This window comes from Pteronotus mesoamericanus, unplaced genomic scaffold (assembly GCF_021234165.1).
Source record: "Pteronotus mesoamericanus isolate MK-2021 breed Mesoamerican mustached bat unplaced genomic scaffold, CSHL_Meso_final contig_56, whole genome shotgun sequence".
Classification (NCBI taxonomy): Eukaryota; Metazoa; Chordata; class Mammalia; order Chiroptera; family Mormoopidae; genus Pteronotus; species Pteronotus mesoamericanus.
Window position 1 is genome coordinate 24,834,248 of NW_026555201.1, and position 22,471 is coordinate 24,856,718.

At 34.7% G+C, this 22,471-nt stretch overlaps 1 protein-coding gene across 1 annotated transcript; it reads left to right on the plus strand.

The window, feature by feature from the left end:
- Positions 1–7,218: 7,218 nt before the first annotated feature.
- On the plus strand, positions 7,219–17,111 carry NTS (neurotensin). The gene is made up of 4 exons (XM_054579839.1): positions 7,219–7,291; positions 9,484–9,545; positions 14,459–14,671; positions 16,959–17,111. The coding sequence occupies exons 1-4, from the start codon at positions 7,219–7,221 to the stop codon at positions 17,109–17,111; spliced, it is 501 nt and encodes a 166-aa protein (XP_054435814.1).
- The last annotated feature ends 5,360 nt before the right edge of the window (positions 17,112–22,471 follow it).

A 22,471-nucleotide genomic window follows, 5' to 3' on the forward strand; every position in this document is an offset into this window, starting at 1 on the left:
CTGGGGCTTGCTGGGTGGTGCAGGTCAAGGTCAGCTCTCACCTGTGTTTTGTCTGGGGCCCCCCCTTCCGGAGCTGTAAAGCAATCTGGGATGGCTGTTGCTTGTGCTGGGCTTGGAGATTCCCAGGCAAAGCAATGCTCTGAACTTAGGCTTTCTGCTGCTAGTGCTGGGCCTGCAGCTCACTGAGGCCAGCTGTTGCTTTTTTGATAGGATTTAGGAAGTTGTGAAACATGAGGCTTGTCCAGCCATTCATATGGAAAAATAGCTTGGGTGGGTCCATCATTTGTGTGGGACAGAGTCTCTGGGGATCTCCAAGATGGGTCAAACAGTGTTAGCCAGGTTGACCGAGTCTCAGATATGGCACCAGCTTGCAGACTCTATGGAAGGAGAGTTTCAAAAAGGGACAATGACTTCTGCTTACCTTGATGTCAGATCCTTCTGTTTCTCCCTGTATGCCTCTGGTGCCTTTCAAGCTGCTACCCCTGTGCTGGAGCTCAGAGGGAGTGAGTCTAAGTAAGTCTGTGTGTAGGTTTTTTGAGAGCAATGGCTTCGGGCTCCAACAATTTTTTCTACTGACTCAATCCCCTCTGTTTCTTGCAGCCAGAAGTTATAGGGACTTATTCTGCTGGCACTGGAACCCTGGGCTACAGGGCCAGGTGTAGGGCTGGGACTCCTTACTCTTGAGATATCTCTCTTGAATTTTCATGCACCTCACGTGGATATGGGGCCAGCCTGTTATGCGTCTGTGCCCATCTTACCAGTCTGGGTGGATGTGGTTTCTTTAATCCCATAGTTGTCAGACTTTCATTCAGCTTGGTTTCTGGTTGTTCTGAATGATAGTTGTTCTATATTTTAATTGCAATTTTGATGTGGTTGTGTGAGGAGGCAAGCTGTGTCTCTCTACACTGCCATCTTGCCTGGAAGTGCCACGATAAATTGATTTCTTAAAATTATTTGACTCAACATTAGAATAACCCTTCTCTGGGATAAGAAATGGGGTTGGACTTGGAACAGTTAGGGTCAGTGTGATTAAGAATTAGAAAGCATAGGAAATTTTTAACCCATGTAGAATATCTATGTCTGTCTGTCCTCCATAAAGTTAAAGTATAAGACTAGGTGTTTCATACAGGCCTTTTAATTACCAATATCCTTTGGCTTCATGAATTAGGATTACATTAAAATTACAAGCACCCCAGGAATGGTTGCCTGCTATTTTCATGCTATACATACTAGTGCCTCCACCTAGAGTATAAAATGGGAAATGTTCTCTTTCCCAGGCCACTCACTATCCCGGCCCTTTGCTGCAACCTCACTTTCCTTCTGACTCTTCTTTCATATTTTTCATCTCCCACCCCAATTAAAATAATTTAATGCATGTAGAGCCCATTTAAGTACCACATAGTCTTTATAATAATGAGAAAGTTTCTTAGATAAACAGTTTATTTATTTGTTTAATATGTATAACACACCCAAGCCTGGAAAGGGAACAGAAAAAAAGGTTAAAGTGATGAAGTAGAATTAATTTGAGAATAGAATTCAGCCTTATTCTTTACTAAATGTACATTTAGGTTAAAAGTGTTTGTCTGTCTTTTATTTGCCATACACTTTTCCACAACATGTTAATGCAAGATTCTCTTGGACTTGTTATTGGATCCGGTATTAATATTAAAAAGATTAGCTTTTGCTTTAGAAATGAAAAGCATTGTTTAGTGCTATTCAAGCTCTACTTAATAAATACCCTTACCCTTATTTAAACTTTCTACAGCTCTTTATTTTTTAAACTTACACAATGGAAATAATATCATTCTGTGAACCTGGCTTCACAGTATGCTATGCTACATGAAATAAAATTAACCTGGCATGGTGCCTGTCATAGAGTAGGTTTTTAATAAATGGACTTCAGGTTTAATCTTCAGATTACTCAGAGGCCTGTGGTATTAGTTACAGCTGCTGTTTCTAGACCCAGACACTCTATGTTGTTCACTCTAGTCCTCTGCTAGTAACGACTTGCCTCTACCCATTCTTTCTGCACAGATTGACTCACCAAAATGGAAAAACATGTGCCATTAGGACTACGACCACCATGCTTCCACTTTTCCTGAAGGGTAACTTATAAAATGTCAATTGCAATTTCAAAAACTATTCCAAACTGTCTTTAAAGAAAGCATGGTCTCATTCCATTTGGCTAGGAATTTCTCCAAAAGAGATTTGCTTCCTGGGTTTCACTGTTCACACATTGGAGAATAACAACATTCTTGTGAGAAGTGAGTAAGAGGTAGTTACCTTAAAACCACCAGGGAGAGATGTTTGGAGTGTCAGTAGTTCATTAATTCATGCAGGTAACTATTTATTGAGTGCCTATTATGGAGAATTGCTATTTTGTGTTTTTTAGAGTGAGAGAAACAATGTAAAAGAAAAATGCCTGCTTTTACTTATGAAAGACAAAAGATAAATGATCAAATACTCTAGAGATTGAATGGGGTAGTAATCAACTATGACCACAAAAATGCTGTACTGCTGTGAAACTCAGCTACTTAAAACAAATCATTTAATCCTTTACACATGTCTGTGAGTTAGCTGGGTGACCATGGTTCACACTGCAGTTTGGCTTTGATTCCTGTTTCTCCTCATTTGGGGATCATCCAGTTAAAGGTTTTGTGGCAATAGAAAAGGAATAAGAAGGCAAACCGCATGAAGCACACTCCTACCAAATCTTTGTTTTTCTTATGTCTGCTACCATCTCATTAGCTAAAGCAAACCTCATGGCCAAAGTCAGAGTGAAAAAGTGGGAGAGTATATTCCACAGACTCTGGAAGAGGCAGGGAGTAAGTATTGGCTGAACAGTAATCTAACTACAGTCTTTATTGAAGATATCTGAGGAAAGGGTTGGCATGTTTGAGAAAAAGCCTGAAGTCCATTGTGCTGGAAGTACACAGACAGGGGAGAAGGGTAGGCGGTGACAGCAGAGAGGAGGCAGAGGTCCACCTGGAACAATACAGGCCACAGCCAGGAATTTGTTCTAAATATAATCAGAAACCTTTAGATGGTTTTAAGCATAGAGCAACAAGCATACATTCACACTGAAGAAATTTTCCCCAGCTACTAGATGGTGACTGCTTTAAAATGGATCAAAACTGACCAGAGGGACTCAGTTCAAGTGGCTCTTGCTGCAGCTGAGGGGAGCGATGGTTGCTTATACCAGGGTGATGATAATGGGGAAAGAGAAAGTAATTAGATTCGGAATATATTTTAGTGGCAGACCTGTACTCCAGAGGGCTTTCACAGCTCAGACATGGTAGGTGAGGAAAAAGAATTGCAAATGGCTTCTAGTTTTTGGATTTGTGCAACTCAGTAAATGATGGTTTTAATTACCAAAATGAAGAACACTAGAGGAAGAGAATATTTTTAGAAAGGTGTCTGGAGGAATCAAATGATTTACTTGAGACAATAAGTTTGCCTAGTGATCCTTCAAGTAAAGCTGCTGAGAATGTGATCGGTTATACAGTTGGGGTAGGCAGAGACTCACATTGGGAGGTGACTAAGGAACAGATAAAATTCCAAGCCATGAAACTTATCAGGATCACTAGGGAAAGAATATAGTTGAAAAAATAGTAAAACTACAAAATGCTAATAATATAAACTATTGTGTTCTAAATTCAACATCTAGTATCTTTTTAAGATAAAGTGTTCCACTGAATCTGCTCCTGGCAGCTCAAGTGCATCTGTTCGGTTTGGGTATTTTAGGTGCTAGAGCAATTTTCTTAGGTTTTGTAACATAAATAAAGGGGGTGACTTTTCTTTCAATGAAAATTTATCTCATTTTTTACTCTATATAATTATACTTTAATTTGTAAAGGTAAGTAAAAGAAAACTGTTAGGAACGTTTTTTTTCTGTAATGCTTTTATTTTAGTCTTATAAAAAATGATGTTTATAAGGACAATTACTTGAGCATTACACATAGTGCATAGTAATTTTGTGTACATCACAGTTTTTTTAGATATGAGAAACAAGATTATAAGTGATATCAGCAGTAACTACAATGTGGAACATCTTTCCTTAAATACAACTTGTTATCATGCGAATCTCAGGCAAAGCTTGTGTTACAATTGGAGTTTAAGTGGCAAAATGTTTTAACTACAGAAATCTATCATCAATTTTCCCAAGTTAATTGCCTATAAAGATGCAAAAGCAGAGACGGGGAGAACCAAAGGGAAATGAGCTTTGTATTTATAGAGATTATGGGCAAAGCATGGTTACATATAGATTGGGAAATTGGATATGTGGTTTACATTTACTTAAGTCTCCAAGGTCTGGGTAATATGCGTTTCGTGTAAAAGATACTATAAGAAGGCTTGGGTGTGTACATGCATATAACTACCTGTATGTCTAGAAAATGGACTTTAAGTGAACAGAAAAATCAATTCAGTTTACAAAGAGATTAAGATCACTGTTTGTTCAGATGAATCAGGGTTAAGGTTCCAAAGCAGAGACTCATTTACGGGAATCATGTAAACCCACACCCTAAGCACTCAGCTGTTGAATGCACATAATCCCAGGGTTCAGTTCTTAAATAACTTTTTCAAGTTGACTTTCCCTTTTAGTGGGGGAAAGAATGACTACAGCAAATGCTGAGAAAACTGACTTAGTTGGAGGCTCATCATCAAATATTAAGATGAACGATAAAAAGCAATTTTATATCACCAAAATTAGAGATGTGGTTGAAAGAAATGTTACAAATGGAAACATGAAAAAACATGTTAGAAATTTTAAAAAATCAGTATTTAGATTCAGTTCAGTAAACACATATTGGACACTTAAAGATTATAAGCCTTGGAAGAAGCGGGTATACCCCAATGAATGACAGTTCTCTTCTAGAAGTTTCCATTTATAGGAGAGTAAAAAAAGTTTTTCCTCCACCTCTTTAGGTTCTTGGCTGAAACCCCTCTGTAATAAAAAGACAGATTAATGGGAGAAAGGAAAGGAATAACGGATTTTTAAAAATACCAACTAGAGAACAGACTGTATATATATATATATATATATATATATATATATATTCTGTATATATATAAAATTTTACTACAAAAGTTACACGTGTTTTTTGCCAAAAGAAAAATAGTGCATAGCATATATTTGATTTTAAATCATTTGACTTATTTCCCTATTTTTTTCAGATCATATATTTAAAACAATTCTTACATTGATAGCTAATATCCAAGGGATATATTAAAACAAAATTAATTTCTTCACTCATTTTTCCCTTTTTTTATAATTAACTACAAATAAATTTTGTCAACACTTCCCTGAGCTTCATGTATTAAAGAAATCACTTGAAGAACACAGGAGTCGTACTTCCTTTTTACAATTAGGCTACTAGCTAGCACACATCTTAAAAGATAAATCTTTGTATTTGCAATTCAAAAGAAGACAAAACAACCAATTACATGTCATGCAAAGAATATATAATTTTTTAAAAGTGGATTTAAAAGTATTCTATCATAAAGCTGCTCTAATAGCAAGAAGAAACTAAGCAAAATCATAATTCTCTGATGTTAAGTGAAAATAAAGCCTTTTAAACTTCTATTTTGCCCCCTAGTGGGCAAAACAGGAAAAATGCACATATATTTCAAATTTCTTTGCCAATTACTAAGTTGCCTCTAAATAAAACTTTCCTCAAGTGAGTCATGTTTAATATTGTGTTGTATGAAAGTTTGTAAAGCAAACCAAAGGTAATAAAAGCATCAGCTATTGTTAAGTTTCTTAACATTAAATTATATGAATGATTGCTTGCTCATTTAAATAAATTTTAAATGATTCAAATTAATTTATTTACTTAAGGCAAAATGGAGAAGTTAATGTCATAGACATATGCCATGTAAGTCAACTTTCTGTAGAAATCAATCTAGATTTCTTTTCTTGATTGTTACTACAGGGTTGATAATATCTAAGAAGTGAACAAGCCTGACACAAAGCTTTACTTTCAAATATTGACATTGCCAACAGCAGATGACTCCAGGTACCCCGAAATCCCTAATACAAATGCAAGAGGATCACTTCACTCCAAAAGACATTGTGAGCAACTTTCTTCTGAGAACTTAGGGAATGAGTATCATTGTAACCTACAAATTATGTGAAGACACTTTCTTAAAAATGTGACTTTGGTGAGTGGTGATTGTCTCATTTCCAGAAGTGCAATTTCATTTTCATAACTGTAACAGGGAAACGAATGTAATGCAACAGTGAAAAGCAGTGAGAAGAGGATTATATAATGAATAGGATATAGCATTAAGAGTGAGAAAGAGGAAAGTGTCAGAAAACAGCAATCAGTGATATAATAATACATTTTTCACCTGTTAACACATAATTTATAGTGAATTTCATAAAACCATGAAATTGCTTTCCTAAGACAATCAAGTCAGCATATACAATTAAGTCATTCTCCCAATTACTTATTATAAAAACTTTAATTTGTTAGGAAATAATGTCCTATTTTCCTACTAGTATTTTTTATTTTTTTATGTAAAGTTTTTTGTTTAGCCCCAATATTGTAACTGATTCTCTGATCTTTTATTTTCTTCCTTCTTTTAGCATGTCTCATCTAAGATCTGTATTAGTCCTGAAACCACAAAACACTCAGAAGTGTGAGTTATCAGAAAAGAACCCCGAACTCTTTAAGAACTTGCCAAACTTAAAGAATCACTCGTGTCAAGTCATTCATTTAGAGTTGTTGCTTATTAGCAATGACAGACCTCATGTTTCATAAAATCAAAACGACAACTTCTTAGAGTCAAGGAATGAGAGGAAATGGGGAAAGAATTGTACTGGAAGTTCTTTTCTAGTATGTTCTATATAGTATTGCTTTTGAATGATTCCTTCTGTGTGTCAGGAATCTGGAGCAGTAGCTGAAATTAGGGAGGACGTCACCTTCAGTGGAGGTTCAGAAATGGAAGAGGGGCAAAGGAAAAGGGGAGGAGGAAGTGGGCAGAGGAGGGGAGGGATGGCGATGAGGGGAGGGAGGGTCCATCCTGAAAAGATAATCCCTGTACACTCTCATGACATCATCCTCCTGCATATGTATATATATAAGGAATGGCCAAAGCAACTCTCATACTTCAGTCACTTTCAAAATCAGCTGAAGGCAAGAGGAAGCATTAGAGAGAGGTTTCCCTTCAGCGTGTCTCTGACGTTTATGAACTTGGCTTCCTAAGAATCTCAAGATGATGGCAGGGATGAAAATCCAGCTGGTATGCATGGTGCTCCTGGCTTTCAGCTCCTGGAGTCTGTGTTCAGGTAAGCTCAGCTGCATTTCACAACTCCCTGAAGTGATTTCTTTTTCCTTTTTTGTAGTGTATTGCTACTTATGTTAATGTATCCGGGGAGAAGAGATTCTCCCTTATTCTGGGTTTGCTCTTTATTAATATGAAGAAGCTGAATATTTTCTTTCTCTGTCTTTATGATTACAAGAACTGAAAAATTTTTGTTTTTAAATCTGTAAAGCAATAGAAGGGATTTGAATGAAACACTTCATGTCCCCCTTTGGAATATAATTACTAGAGGAAAAAAAAACAGCTAAAACTTAAACTAGGCTGGCCACTATCTAATGAGAAGTACAGATGCAGTGCCTGTCAAAGTGCGAATGCTTAATTAAAATCCGTTCCCTTCAAGATATTTTGTCTCATTCTCAGTTATTCTCTCAAGAGGTAGTGGCTTTTCTGTTCCCTAGTTTATTTTTTAACTGCATGTGTGTTAAGGTAACAATTTGAAAACTGATGATTAAAGAATAAATGAATAAAGCATTATTTGTAAAAAATTATTTCTAGAAAAACACAAAAATATTCCAAGTCCCTTTTAAGAATACATTTTACAAATCTATGTGAAAAATAATAGACATCCTATTATTTTTTTGCATGCCATTTAAGTTGATACAAAATGTATTTAGAAAATTAGCATTCTTCTCTAAAGAAAATTATTTATATGGAGTGATTTGCATGTGATAATTACGGAGCAGCCATTTATTGCTAAATATCTATTAATAATTCATCTTAAAAATTAAATTTAAATTTAAGAGGAATAAGAAATATGATTGTAATATACTTCAATTAATGATTTAAATAATTAAATAATCAAATGATCACATCAAAATAAAAAAAACAGAATAAGTGCAGGAAAATGACTTAACCTGTTTTATACTTTGTTATCTTATAAATGACATTGAAATGTTTAATTTAAACTCCTCCTATGATTTCATTTAAATTATAAAAGTAAATCTAGAAGACATAATGTTAATTAAAAATTTTAATTCTTTTGACCATTAAACAGACCTTGAACTTCTAAATTTGCACATCTTTTATGAGATAAATACCAAATTGTCTACCATTATGCAGAAGTATACTTAGAGCATGTGAGAAAAACTGAGTTATTAATTAAATACTTTGTTTATTAAGTTTTGAAACTCTTTGCTCTGATAAACCAAAATTTATGTTGATTTTGGTATACTTTTTTAAATAAATGGCTAAAGGAATTTGTGACTCCTTGTGAAAAAGATTGGGCCCCTAAAAAAATAGTAAAAAATGATCTCTGGTGCATTTTAGTTCCAAGATACAATTTAACAAATGGTTTCTCCAAGTGTCACACTTCCTTTTAATCAGTGTGTAAAGTGCAAGGAAGGCAGTGTCATTTTAACATCTTTGATTTAGGACATCTAGGTTAGTGAGTTTAAATTAAATCACTTTATTGTATGTAGTGTTCTCTATTTTTATTGCATTATAGTAGTTTAAAGTTTTTCTCTCTAGAATATTTATTAGTGGAAACTGGAAAGGATATTCTTTTTAAAAATCAGAAATTCATTTTAATGTTATTGTACAGGTATTAATGGACATCACTTTTGTTTAAACAATTTCCTTAATGGGCTATGATAAAATTGCTAAGTACACGTAATTCAAATTCTTGTTTAAAGTAGAAAAACAAACCTTACAATGTATGTTTTGTAAAATAGTATCTCAAGTAGATTTTAAAGTCTTTCTTATTTTAAAATTATCAGTAAGCAATTCTTTTTTTGTCTTAAGTCTCTGTAAATACCTTTTCATTATGTTGTTTTTTAAATATCAACATGCATATATTCTATATATGTAAATTATTGCTGGAGAAAATTAACCAACATATTTGATGACATTTCTACTATATCATACAATCGCTTTTTTAATTCTGAGATTTAGAGAATAAACAACTTCAAATCATCAATAGCTCTTTTGGCATATAATCAGGTGTTTATTTTCTTATAAGTGCTTTGATTATTCTGGTTTCTTCTCAGTCTAAAATAAAACTATAATTTTTTTCTGAATACTATTTTAAGTAGGATGCATACATAGAAAAGACAACATGCTTCTGAGGCCATTTTTTAGATTAATATAAAACCTGCAGGTTAAAATGTAATTATATGATATGTGGTTATATAGTAAACATATGGTTTTGATTTTACTCAGATTCAGAAGAGGAAATGAAAGCGTTAGAAACAGATTTATTGACCAATGTGCACACATCAAAGGTAAGTTGTTTTTTTTTTTAAACCAAGGATTGAAAAACATAGGAACTCTCATTATAAACATTGTGTCCTTGTCCTATAGTAATAATTTTCCATAAAGGCTGAAAAGTTCATAGGGAGGCATTTCCTTTTTCAGGAAACTTCCTTAAGTTCAAAGCAGTTAAGTGTGTTGATGTGACAGGGAAAAAAATTATAGTGACTATCAATCAGTATATTGTAATTTTAATTAAAAGTCACATATTATTTATGGGGGCATGTTCATGTATTTAAAGGAATCCTGTTTCCATTCCTATCAAATTGCACATGATGAAAGGTATACTGGCCTCCAATTAAATGCATAAATGAGAATTAAGTGACATATTTTGCCTTTTTCATTATATTGGGGAAAGTAAAATGGAGTTCCTAAATTAAAAATGAAAGTTCATGACAATCCATGGAAGACATTTGTTAGAGTGTAAAGAGCCATAGATTGGCAAACAGAATCTTTGAGATTTAATCCTGCAACTGTGACTTACGAACTATTTGCTCTTAACCAAGTGGGTAGTTGCCAGTGGTTGCCTTTTTTATTTTTTAATTTTTAAATGCTGTGGTTGGAATTCATGATCTCCCAGACTTTTACATTAAATTCATTCCTGGTTTTAAATTCTTCCTATTATTAGAGTGTTACCTGTGCCTGTTCATTGTTTTTACTGAATCAAGTAAAACTTGTTATACTGTTATTCTCCTGGGGTCTTAAAAACATGGTTCCTAGACTCTCACCTGTACCTAGGAATAAAACTTAATTAGAATACACCTGATTACCATGATACCACACTATCTTTATTTACCCAGTGTGTATCTAAACGTAGAGTTAGAGAACAGAGTTCCTAGCCAAAAGAGGTTTCTTAAAGAAAAGTACATTTTGAGGTGAGACAGCCACCTGCTGCAATCACTGTTAGAACACTGGGACACCAAGGCTGAGGACTCAACAGATGTCATGGCAAGGAGGTTAAGTGTCCCAAGCTCCTGCCTAGAAGTTCCAACTCAGGTCTTGCCATCTCAGGTTTGGATAAGCATGTTTTAGGTACAACAGTCTTTACTATATATGTAGAATTATGTTTGTTAGTGTTTTGGTATACTCTTATTAAGAAAGAGAACCAGGTACAGTATGTTTACTTCAGACTTTCAAAAAATTGCTAAAATGTTATAATTTTCTGTGATCAAAAATCAATGCATTTTATGCAATAAAAATTTAATAAATATTTATGAACTAAAAATGGAAATCTAGGATTCGTGAACAGCCTTCCCCTTTTGCATTCACCTGTAAAAACTTCAGGGTTCCACCACAGATGATTTTAATTATGCTAAATTTAGTGAAATGCTTAAATTCACCATTCGTTGAACTCATCTAAGTTCAGTATATTATAGGTAGTATTAGTCATATAGATTAGGTTCCATTTAATTGAAGAAACAGAAATCTAATCAGGATTTTATTTAGTATTAGAAGGTTAAATCAAATACTGGTAAGTAGGAACTGTAAATATTCTAATTCTCCTTATCTCAAAAAACAAGAAGAAACATTATTCAAAATTTTTTATTTATAGGCTTAGGTCTATTATAAACATTTATATAAAATGATTTAATAAGTAACATTGTTTATTCCTAAAGAAAAATTATTCATGACATTTGTTAAAGATAGAGTTTATTCAAGAGGACTTATTACAACAGGGGTTTTGTAGAGACTGGACTCAACCCTGAACCCAATGATAAACGTGGATTTATAGCCAAGGAGCAGGGTGGGGGTGAGTGGATAAAAAATTACTAAGAGGAAACATTAAGGGTAAGACAATTTTTCCTCAATGGCTCTACAGTATTCTGATATTGCGGGTGGAAATCTGGTTAAATATCAGATATATCTAGGGTGATCAGATGCCATGGGTGAGGAATTTTCGCTATATTGACTCAGCAGGATTTGTGCTAAAACTGGACTAAGCAGACCAAAGACAAAAGCCAAGGGCTCAGAGGGGCCTGACTCAGATTAGGTTAAGGAGAGAGCCCTTGTCCATTTCCGGAGTGAAGTAGTTTAAACCTTATACTAAATGTTCTCAAACACATGTTTACTTAGACATCCTTTGGTCAAGAGTACTTTCTCTGCTGTGTTTCCTAGGTATAACAGGGGTTAGTTAATGTGACATTAAACAATAGTGTTGAGTGATGTATTGACTATTTTAATTGGCAAAAGACGATTAACTGTTTCCTCATCCCTCCCCTCCCCCCGCCAAAAAAAATGACAACACTAGTCCTGGCAGATACTTTACGAATAAAGCCTTCTGTGATCAAATTAGTTTGGAGAACATTGGATACTTTATTGGTACTATTGAAAAGTTATAACAAATATTTTCAAGTCAAAAGTGCAGAGGATAATTAAATTCAGGAAGACTTTTACTTTCCTTCAAACTGAAGTTTTCCAATTTACTTGACAATGGAATTCCTTTTTAAAAACCGTGAGTGCAGAACTAGTGTTCTAAGACATAAGCGAAATAAGCCAGGGTGAAAGACAAATACCATATGATCTCATCTGTAAATGGAACCTAATCTACAAAAAAACAAGAAAAATATAACCAGCAACATTGTAAGAAAAAATAAACTGCCAGTAACCAGATGGGAGGAGGAAGAAGGGTAAGGGGGAAAAGAAGGGGAAGGGTCAAGTCAAGGAACATATATAAAGGACCTGTGGACAAAGCAAAAGTGCAGAAGGACTGAGGGTGGGAGGTGGTGGGGAAAATGGAGACAAATGTATTGGAACAATAAAAAAAAAGAAATACACTATAGAAAAAGCTTAATTAGATGATCTCTAAAGAGCTTCCCAAATGTAAAATTATAGTGTCCCAGTAATTGGCAGAATATAAGGTGCTGTGGTCGCACAATGGAGCATGTTGCCTCTAAGTTTTCATAGCAGAGAAATTCAAGCAATGACTGGATAATCATATTCAGGGAACATAGCTGAAAGAATTCCCAGACCGTTGAAAACATTATAGTGAATGTTTTTGTACTCACAGATTTACCCGCCCCTAGGATAAAAATCTTAATCGAAGGTATGGACATTTATAATTTTAATACCTATCTCCAAAACATCCATCAAGAAGTTGTACTAATCTACACCCAGACCAAGAAATATTTATGAAAGGAAGTGTCTGTCTCCAGAAACCATTGCATGTACTTGTATTTTTTAAAATCTGATCTAATGGTAACCTAGGTGAACATCATTCTTCATATTTCTTTCACATGTGATTCTGTGACGTTTGCTCACATTAGTATCCAAGGTTAAATATTTTAAGTTTTTTTTAAATTGGGGTATATCCACCTGTTTTGTTATTTTTTTAAGAGTTCCACCTTTGTTAAGAGTACTAACATATTGTATCAGCTTTTATACTGTAGCTTGCTTTGATTTTAATTCAGGATAATTTCCTAGAGAGATAATATATTTATTTTTGTACTTAAATTATCTTCTTATTTATGGATTCTGGTTTAGATATTGGTTTAATAATACCTTTCCAAGTTTGTACATATTATATATTGACACACTGTTAACTTTTTATTTATATTTAACTCATCTGGATATTGTTAGACTATGTCAAGAAAAGTCATAACTAGATATATATGCAGATTTCCTCATAGTCAACTGTCTCAAGGATTTCAAATGCAAACTTTGCTCTATGCAAACCCTCATATATATTTGGATCCATTATTGAACATTATAGTCTCTTCTGTTTATTTTTGTGTTTTTTTAATGCTCCATCAACTCCTTTAATTCCTGAAATTTAAAAAAAGTTAATAACTGGTAAAAAAAAAGTTCATTACTTTTTTTATTTTTCTAAACCTTTTTGGTTATGCCCATACATTCATACTTCCAAATTAACTTTATAATTATTTTGACAAATTGCCTCTTCTAAATCCCAGTCTCTATATTTTCCAGATTGAAAGTTAATTTGCAATTGGATTACATTTGGATAATAGAGAAAACTTACACCTGACACTATTGTTACTGAGCATTCCCATCATTGCTTTGCAAATTTTCTCCTTTAGGAAAAATTTGTGCTTACTTTCATCTATGCCTTTGAAATGTTTGTTAATTTTTACTAATTATTTCACATTGAAGTTCTCCTATGTTCTTATCTTTTCTCATTGATTATTGTTGGCACATCAGACAAGATCTAGAGAATATTAGAATTTGCAAATATATTGGTGAGCTGTGATGCTCGCCATGACAACTCTTCAAGTGTGAACTAGACTAGTGGTCTCTCACTACTCTTGTTGTCCATATCTCTTAGTAACATCTTAGTCCCTGCTCCATTAGACACCAAGCTTAAGTATAATTAGGAGAGAATGGCACCATGACCGATGTGGCTCGGTTGACTGGAGTGTTGTTCTGTAATTGAAAAGATTGATTCCTGATCCCCCAACCCCCACTTGGGCCCAGACACAACCACACCTGTCCAGGTGCATATGGGAGGCAACCAACTGATGGCTTTCTCTCATGACAGTGTTTCTCTTTCTCCCTCTGAAAGCAATGAAGAAAAAATGTCCTCGGGTGAGGATACAAAAATTTAAAAAAAGAATGGTATATTTACTATTTTCATCTGTTTGTGATATACATATATATTTATATATTTCTACTTCTTGCCATTTATTTTTTCTTTCTTGCTTTGCTCATGTATGTGTGTATGGTATGCCTGACTCTATTTTTTTAAAAGATAATATGAGGTATTGGCACTATTCAACTTTGTGATGTGAAGTTACTAAATTAATGACAGTGTACTTAGGGTACAGTAACAGTTAAACCCTAAAATATAATGGCTTACCACAATAAAAATTTATTTTATATTCATTTAAATTTTAAATGCAATATCTTTTTTTTTTCTTTTTTTATGTTTCAGATCAGTAAACCAAGTGTTCCCTCTTGGAAAATGATCCTGCTGAATCTTTGCAGTCTTATAAATAACCTGAACAACCAAGCTGAGGAAACAGGAGAGCCCCTTATTACAAGAAGGAAATTTCCCACTGGCTTAGATGACTTTAGCTTGGAAGCAATGTTGACAATATACCAGATCCGAAGTATCTGTCGCAGGAGGACCTTTCAGCACTGGGAGGTAAAACAAAAACAAAACATGAATATAATTATTGTTATCTCTTATTTGTAACATTTTTAAATTCTGATCAATATCAAAACAGGAAGACATAAATATTAAAGAAGAATAAACCATGTGTTGGGGTTAATATTCCCTCAGATCTTCAAAATGTCCTTCAGATGCTTAGAGTTGAGCAAAATATTTTTTCTTCAATTGTAAAAGGTGGATATACCTTAAGGCAGATTTTGATCCAAATGCTAAAATGACTTGAATACATGTTTAGGCAACTTTTGGTGGTCATTGTGGTAGCAGTGCCTAAGAAATTTAGGGAAATTAAACTGTTTTCTTAGAAGCACTAAGTCATGTGTGTTTATATATAAACAAACACAAAACACAAAAAGATTCTATTAGTATTTGAATATGTTAGGCAAATAAAACTAGAATGATAGTGGTATATGTTTATATATATATACACACACACACACATATGTATATATAATAGGAATATATACATACATATATATAATAGAAATATATACATACATATTCCTATTTCAATTGAATGTATGGATTTTAGGCATCCATGGCAGCTAAACCTGAGCTACCACAGTGAAGACAGCCAAGTTTTATTATATAGAACTACATTGAAACACTAAATGAAACTGTTTTAAGAAATACTACACTGGTAACTCACCACCTTTGGTTTGGGAATGTCCTGCTTGTTTGGGAGAATGACAGATGGTTTAAAGGAAATAAAATTTAAATATTTTCCCAACAAGAGAAACATTTTTTATTCAGATAAACCTCTAAGAGTTATTTGCATAATATTCTTACATCAGCTCTAGGGATCTGAGGGTGCCTTCCCTGTTAATATAAAAATCTCTGTAACTATCACAGATGCCCTGTGGAAAAAAGGAAAGACAGAACAACTTCTAGTGTTTATCCTAACTTGCACACAAAAGATGTTCTAGGTAAATAACCATGAAGTTAGTTATAATTTGATGTGTTGAACTAATTATCCCATAACTCCAATTCCTACTAAATGATTTAGTCTTTAAAATATTGCTTAACTCATTAGCATTTGAAGGATACTAACTGTAAATAGGGAAATTTCAATTATATTTTATATATCTATGGGAAAAAACCTCAATAAAGTATTATACAGACAAATCAGGTGCACACAGTATTAGAGCTTTTGCCATTTTAAATGTTACTGAGTGATTTATAATAGCATGATAATATTCAGAGCATGGTACAAGTAATTACAGACTGTATGCAAGGAGAAACAAGATTAAGAAACAAGGTTGTCTGACAGTAGATTTTTTCATCCTCTAAAATTGAATAGTTGTAGGTTGAAATAAAGTACTACCTGTACTCATGAATTCAATGATATACATTATAACTAAAAACTTAGTCTTCTGTCAGTATTGGTGTAGTATTCAAAGTTTAGAAGTCAATTGCCAATATGAGTGCAATTCTTATCTTAAACATTAATTTTTTAAAATTTTATGTAAATGATGTACAAAACTCTACAAAGAGCTCTTAAATATTTTATACTAGCTCAAAGTTTCAAATAAGAGCAGGGTTATTAGGAAACATGTTTGAAACTAATTTTAGAATGGAACATACTTCATGAGATCTTTAGGCAATATTCTACCTGGAGAGTAACTGCTTTAGTTATTGTATCTGAACTTGCTTTTAATTATTAAGCATCCCGATCTAAAGAGATCTTTACTATTTTTTAAACAGAACTATTACATATGTTAATTTCTATGACTAAGTGTGTTAGTTGGTATTTTCTCTATAATTGAATAATGGATCTTTGGAATGGATTTAAGTCATCATGAATAACTGAACAAAAATCTTATTGATCTTTGAATTTGGTTTACTAGATTCAAAACCATTTGTTGTGATTTATGATATATTTCTATAACATTTTGGTCTAACATGATTGAAGCCTGAAAAATACTCAAAGTTCTATTAGGTATGTTCTTTCAGTTGGAGGTATTATTGTATGGTCTTGACATATTGAAGAGGCTAGCTTGATGAACTAGGAAGTACACTGAATAGGGAATCAGGAAAAATCATGTTCTCATTCTTTCTCAGCCACTTGAGAGCCATCTGTTCTTGGACAAAAAACAAACAAACAAACAAACAAAAAAAACCCCAGACATGATTAATTGCCTTGAACCTCCTACATCTCATTTACATGTTTTACTGTCTGAATAGCAATTAAGATGTAGAAAAATACTCTGAAATGGAAGACTTTACGCTTGTTAGTTTTATTAATATTCTGTCTATCTTTCAGTTAATTCAGGAAGATGTTCTTGATAATGGAAATGAAAAAAGTGAAAAAGAAGAAGTTATAAAGAGAAAAATTCCTTACATTCTGAAACGGCAGCTTTATTCGAATAAACCCAGAAGACCCTACATACTCAAAAGAGGTTCTTACTACTACTGAGAGGATAAATATTTTATTTTCATGTGATTGTGACTTATCACTTTTAAATTAAACATCAAATTATATCTGTGGAAATTGTTAGAACACAATTATTTTGTCTCTTGTACAATTGTGGTTTATTGGATGTAATTTTTCTGCATTAATGGAAATTGGACTAAATATTTTAAAATAAATCTACATGTTGAGCATGATGTGTTGTGTATAAATGGAGTAGATATTAATTACATCACATATAGAACATTTCGTAATTTTGCTAAGAATTTAATGGGTTGTTTAAAAAGTCAAAATGTTTGACATTTTAAACCAAATTATACAAGTTTATAAGTGGGTCTTATGGTAAAGTCTAGCTTACATATCATTAACTCAGAAAAGTAATTTATCATTTGACTGATTTTTTTTAAATCAAGAGAAATGTGTTTTTTTCCCCCAAGACTCAACTCCTGAGTCTCTCAGGTATTGGATGTAAGAGTGATAAAATAGGATCATCTTAAAAGAATAATTAATGAACTACTGATAATTATGCCTATCTTAATAAATGACTTTCAAATGAATTGGTTTCTTTCCTGTTAAATGAAATTAATATCCAATAAAGAGACAATAAGCCATCAGAACCACAGGTTTCTCTTAAGATTTACTTCCACTAGAAGTTTACCATTTATTGGCTTTCCCCCCACTATAATTTAGTAAATGATAGTTGTATTTTCAACTTCATTGAAGACTACGTGACTGATATTTTTTCCAGTTTTGGGGGAATTTTTGAGGCCAAAAAAATACTTGAAAAAACTCATCATAAATTTTGTTTGAGACCGTATTTGTGGTAGGACTCATAAATTCTCACAGTCCTTACATTTCTCCAATAGTACTGGCATCTTAGACTCTCACTCTTACAAGCGCCTTAGAAGACCTCTCCTCACAGGACTGCAACCTAGTCCGTGGCGTCTATGAAAGGCAATATTAGGGTGTGAGTTGTTCTGGAATTAAGAAGCCTTCAGAACTCCCTGTCCTTTAGATGGGTTTGCCTGTCCCTTAGGCTAAACCCCACTCAGTAGTAGTAAGAGCAGCCAAATGATCTCTGAGTTTTCCTGTTAAAATCATGCCTTCTCACTACCACCACCCCAACATCTTTTACCATCTTACAGCTTCAATATTAAAAAGCATCCAAATCATTGATCCTAAGAAGGAAACTAATAGTGACTGGAGTGCCCAGATTCAGCTTCACTAATCACTAGCAACCCTGGTCAACTTATTTAACCAGTTTACTCAATTAAAAAATGTGGGAAATGATGAAATACGGAAGAGGGTAAAATAGTCTGATACATGTAAAATGCTTAAAAGTGTTGTCTGGAACATATTCGTAACATATATTTAACAGTTATTATGGCCACTTTTATACCATTTTTACTTTTTGCTCCAAAAACTACAGAGCATAACACAATTTCACATATTAAACCTTTGTTACCAAACAAATGGACCTGTCAAGGGGTGCCCAGATGCTATTACCGAAACGATGACACCCTCCTTCCCTGGGGTCCCTCGGTTGTAGGTCCTTTGCCCTCTGCCCTTGGAATTATGGCTTTTAATGGCAGAGTTTGGGGAAAAGGAAAGGAACTATTTATTCAAAAGTTACACAGGTTTGATTAATGGCTAAATGTCAACCTTAAACCTCAAAATCCCTTTAACACAATCACCAGCACACACACCATCCTGCCTTCCGCTCCTTTCCCCAGTCAGGCCAGTCAGGCCAGTCAGGGGTACCGTCCTTCAGAAGAAAAAGGACAGAAGTCCGGGGCTCGGCTAGGCAGGCCTCTCGCGGGTCTCAGCACCATCTACTGTGTCGCCTCGATCTCCAGCTCTTAATCCATAACCATGTGGCACCTTCTCATGGCCCACTAGCAAGAGTCCTTCCTCCCCTCTTTCTTCTTGTGTGGTCTTCACACTGTTCCCCAGAGTCTGTGTCCCTTTGTCTCTCCTGCAGACCCCTGTCTCTCCTCCTGCCTCTCCCTTACGTTCTGTAATTAGTCTTTGAAACCTTTCTGATTAACTTTGGTGTTATGCAAAATAACCCTCTTTGCATATGAGGAACGAAGCTATCCTGTTATTGACATACAAAAATGACTCTCAATGGCCCTGCTCCAGGCTTCCATCCCCCATGGCAGCCTGCCCTGGGAGGGGAGAATATATTTTTCTTGGACACCCCCATCTCTGGACCCCGTTACAAATACCCTTTGGGGGGGCCCTGGCTGTGCCCCGTTACACCTTTGTGTTTAGAAAAACTGCTGATCTCCAAAGTAATCCCTTGCTTCATCCACTATCCTTGAGGACTTCCACAAATATCTGCAAGATCAATTCAATAATCTTCCTTCTCAGTCCCTGACATCTTCATTTCCAGTAATAAACATTGTATGCATTCCATCTCATCCAATGGTTTCCATGGTTATGCCACAGAACTTTTCACTAACAATAAATTAAATGTCTCCAAAATATCAATGTTAAGCGCTCTACTCTCTAAACATCATCTTTTCTTTCCAGTTCATATAATCTTACACTCTCAGTCCAACATTTATGATCCCATTTAATCCATTGTGCCCACTTTTTATTCTTACCCTTCACTTTCTACTCAAGCCTGCACTTTGCTCTTCACTTGACCTAGATTCTATAGACCAGATTGAAATCGCTCCCTGTGACCTTCAACTTTCTGTTCTGAATTATGTAAGCCTGTGAAAATACTATTAAACTGAAATTTCCCCCAATGTTCTCAGTTACCTGAGAAACTGAACATAGCTGGAGGGAAGCACTTACTGCTGTTGAAAAGTCACACTTAAAATCTGTGTGATCGCAAGTCTCCGGTGGGTCTTTAGTGCTGCTGAGCACTCCTACTTCATTTGCCTAATAAATTCACTTCTAATTCTCACTGAAGTTCATTTTATACCTTCCCTCCTTTCTTGAATTGCAACACTAGTCATTCTCCTCACATCAGATGACTTTCTAATTATTTCACTAAAAATTAAAAGCAATAAGGAAAAAATTATATCTTTTCCTTACTGAATTGCATTTACCCCTCTATCTTCCATTTCAAAGGAGGAACTGTTCATTTCAATTAGAGAAACAGTCTATTCTTTTCTGAAGTTCTCTCCTTCACTTCCTCATGTCAGTAGATGTTCCCCCACTCTGCTCAGGCTGAAAATGGAGTAGTCATTCTTAACTCCTCCCTTTAATGCACATCTGCCATTTTTTCCATTAAAAACTTCTATTAGTTTTGCACTCAAAATACATCTCAAGTCCACCTACTTTTTTTTTTTTATTGATTTTTGGAAAAGAGAGAAGGGGAGAGGGAGAGAGAAACATCAATTAATTTGTTGTTTCAATTATTTATGCATTCATTGGTTGATTCTTGTACATGCCCTGACAGGAATTGGTTTGCAAACCTGGGTATCGGGACGATGCTTTAACCAACTACCTAGCGAGAGCCCAACTAATTCCGCCCTAAGCCACAGTTCTCTTCTGGGGACGATGGCAATTTCTTCCTAGCTGCTCCCTCTGTTATCATTTTTATCCATCTATATTCACATAGCAGAATACATTTTTAAAATTATATGAGGCCGTATTCCTTGCCTCAAAATCCCACAATGTCTTTCCATTGTCCTTAGAATAAAACCCAAATTGTCTTAGGCAGTCTCAAGAAATCTGGTGTTTGCTTACTTCTCTATTTAATTTCACCCACTCTCCTCCAGTCACACTGACCTCTTGTTATTCCTCTAATGCATCCAGCTTGTTTCTGCTTGTTTTAGCCATCACAGCTGCTGAAACCTCTTTTCTGGAAGGCTCTCAGGCAGAAAATCCCTTTCTCCTGAGCACAGAGGACACCCCGTTAGAGGCTGCCTTTCCAGCTTCCCTGGTCACCCAGAAGGACAATTGAAGCTAATCAGATATTGAGTGGAAAAAGGAAAGTGTATAACACATGGTTCTTTTATAACCTAAAGAGAAACCATCTTTCCTGAATTTTGACTTTTTTTCTAATTTTTTGTCTTAAATGTGAATTTATTTTAACCACACAAATGGATACTGTTCTTTTGAGGTTAGCACTGATCAACACAGCTAAGGCTGTTAGGTACTTTGTGCTACTAAGCTGCCTGGACCAACCAGACTGTTGCTTGATAGAGAAATGCATTTTTAATATTTAAGATACTGCATTTTTCAGCCTCACTGATACAACATAGCAACAATTATTTTCATTGTTACCATCTTCTCCAGGACTTTTCATGGTTTACTTCTTCACATCATTTAGATATCTGCACATGTATGTATGTACCATGAGGCCTTTCTCTTTTTTCAATTTTTATTTTATTTTGTTGTTTATGGTATTGCAATTGCCGCTTCTTTTTCTCCCTCTTCCCACCTCTACACTCCTCCCTCAGTCGACTGAGGCCTTTTTAAAAAAAATCCTGTCTTGATTAATATTTACCTCTGAGGCAAGATAACCATTTAATTTTCTTTATTTTTTTCATATTAAAAAAAAAGCGGCCATTGACAATCTTCATCTGAGAGCTGGCGTGACATCAACAGCTAGGCTGCGGTGTTCTCCTGTTAAACATAAACAATTTCATTGAACTGAAACTTCTGACAGGATCATTCTAACAACGACAGCAAAAGACAGTAAACAGGACCACTTTGTAATCGTGTCTGAGCAAAAACAAAGCAAGAACAATGCCAACCACAAAAATGATTAAATATCCTCCTTTCCCACATAATTTGAGTGACCGCTGCTTCTTCCCTACTGCTTTACTTCGCTTTATTCTCCCACCTCTTGCATAAAAACAATAATCCTAGAATTGTCTTCACAGTTTTAAAACATCCAAGCCGGAACAAAACCACACTTCTGGAATATTCTCCAAGTCTTTTAACACAAGCCTGAATTCTCTGTAAGGCCTCTATTTGCACCCTGTAATTAAGAGGCCCCATGATTTCCCAGACTGAGATCTCCAGTACCAGTAAACCCACCCTACTGTGAGCGAGCTCCCGCTCGCCTTTGGCTGGTGGGCACTGGCATAGCACACAGCATAACTTGAAACTGTATAGTCATTTATTTGTTTACATGCTTATAAGCTATCATTTCATCACTAGAATGTACAAATTTTATGAGGACAGGAATTTTGTCTTTCTTACTCAAAATTGTATCCCCAGTTTTAGCACAAAGCCTTATTAAATGTCAAAATAATTTGATTCATGAGTGAATAAATTAGCAGGCGAAGAATTCTTTCTTTTTTAATAAGATGGACTAGACATACTTTGCTACAGATTTTTAAGCCCCAGCTCAGGTTACATTTCACAAGTTTTGGTATGAGCTCAGGTATCTAGAGGAA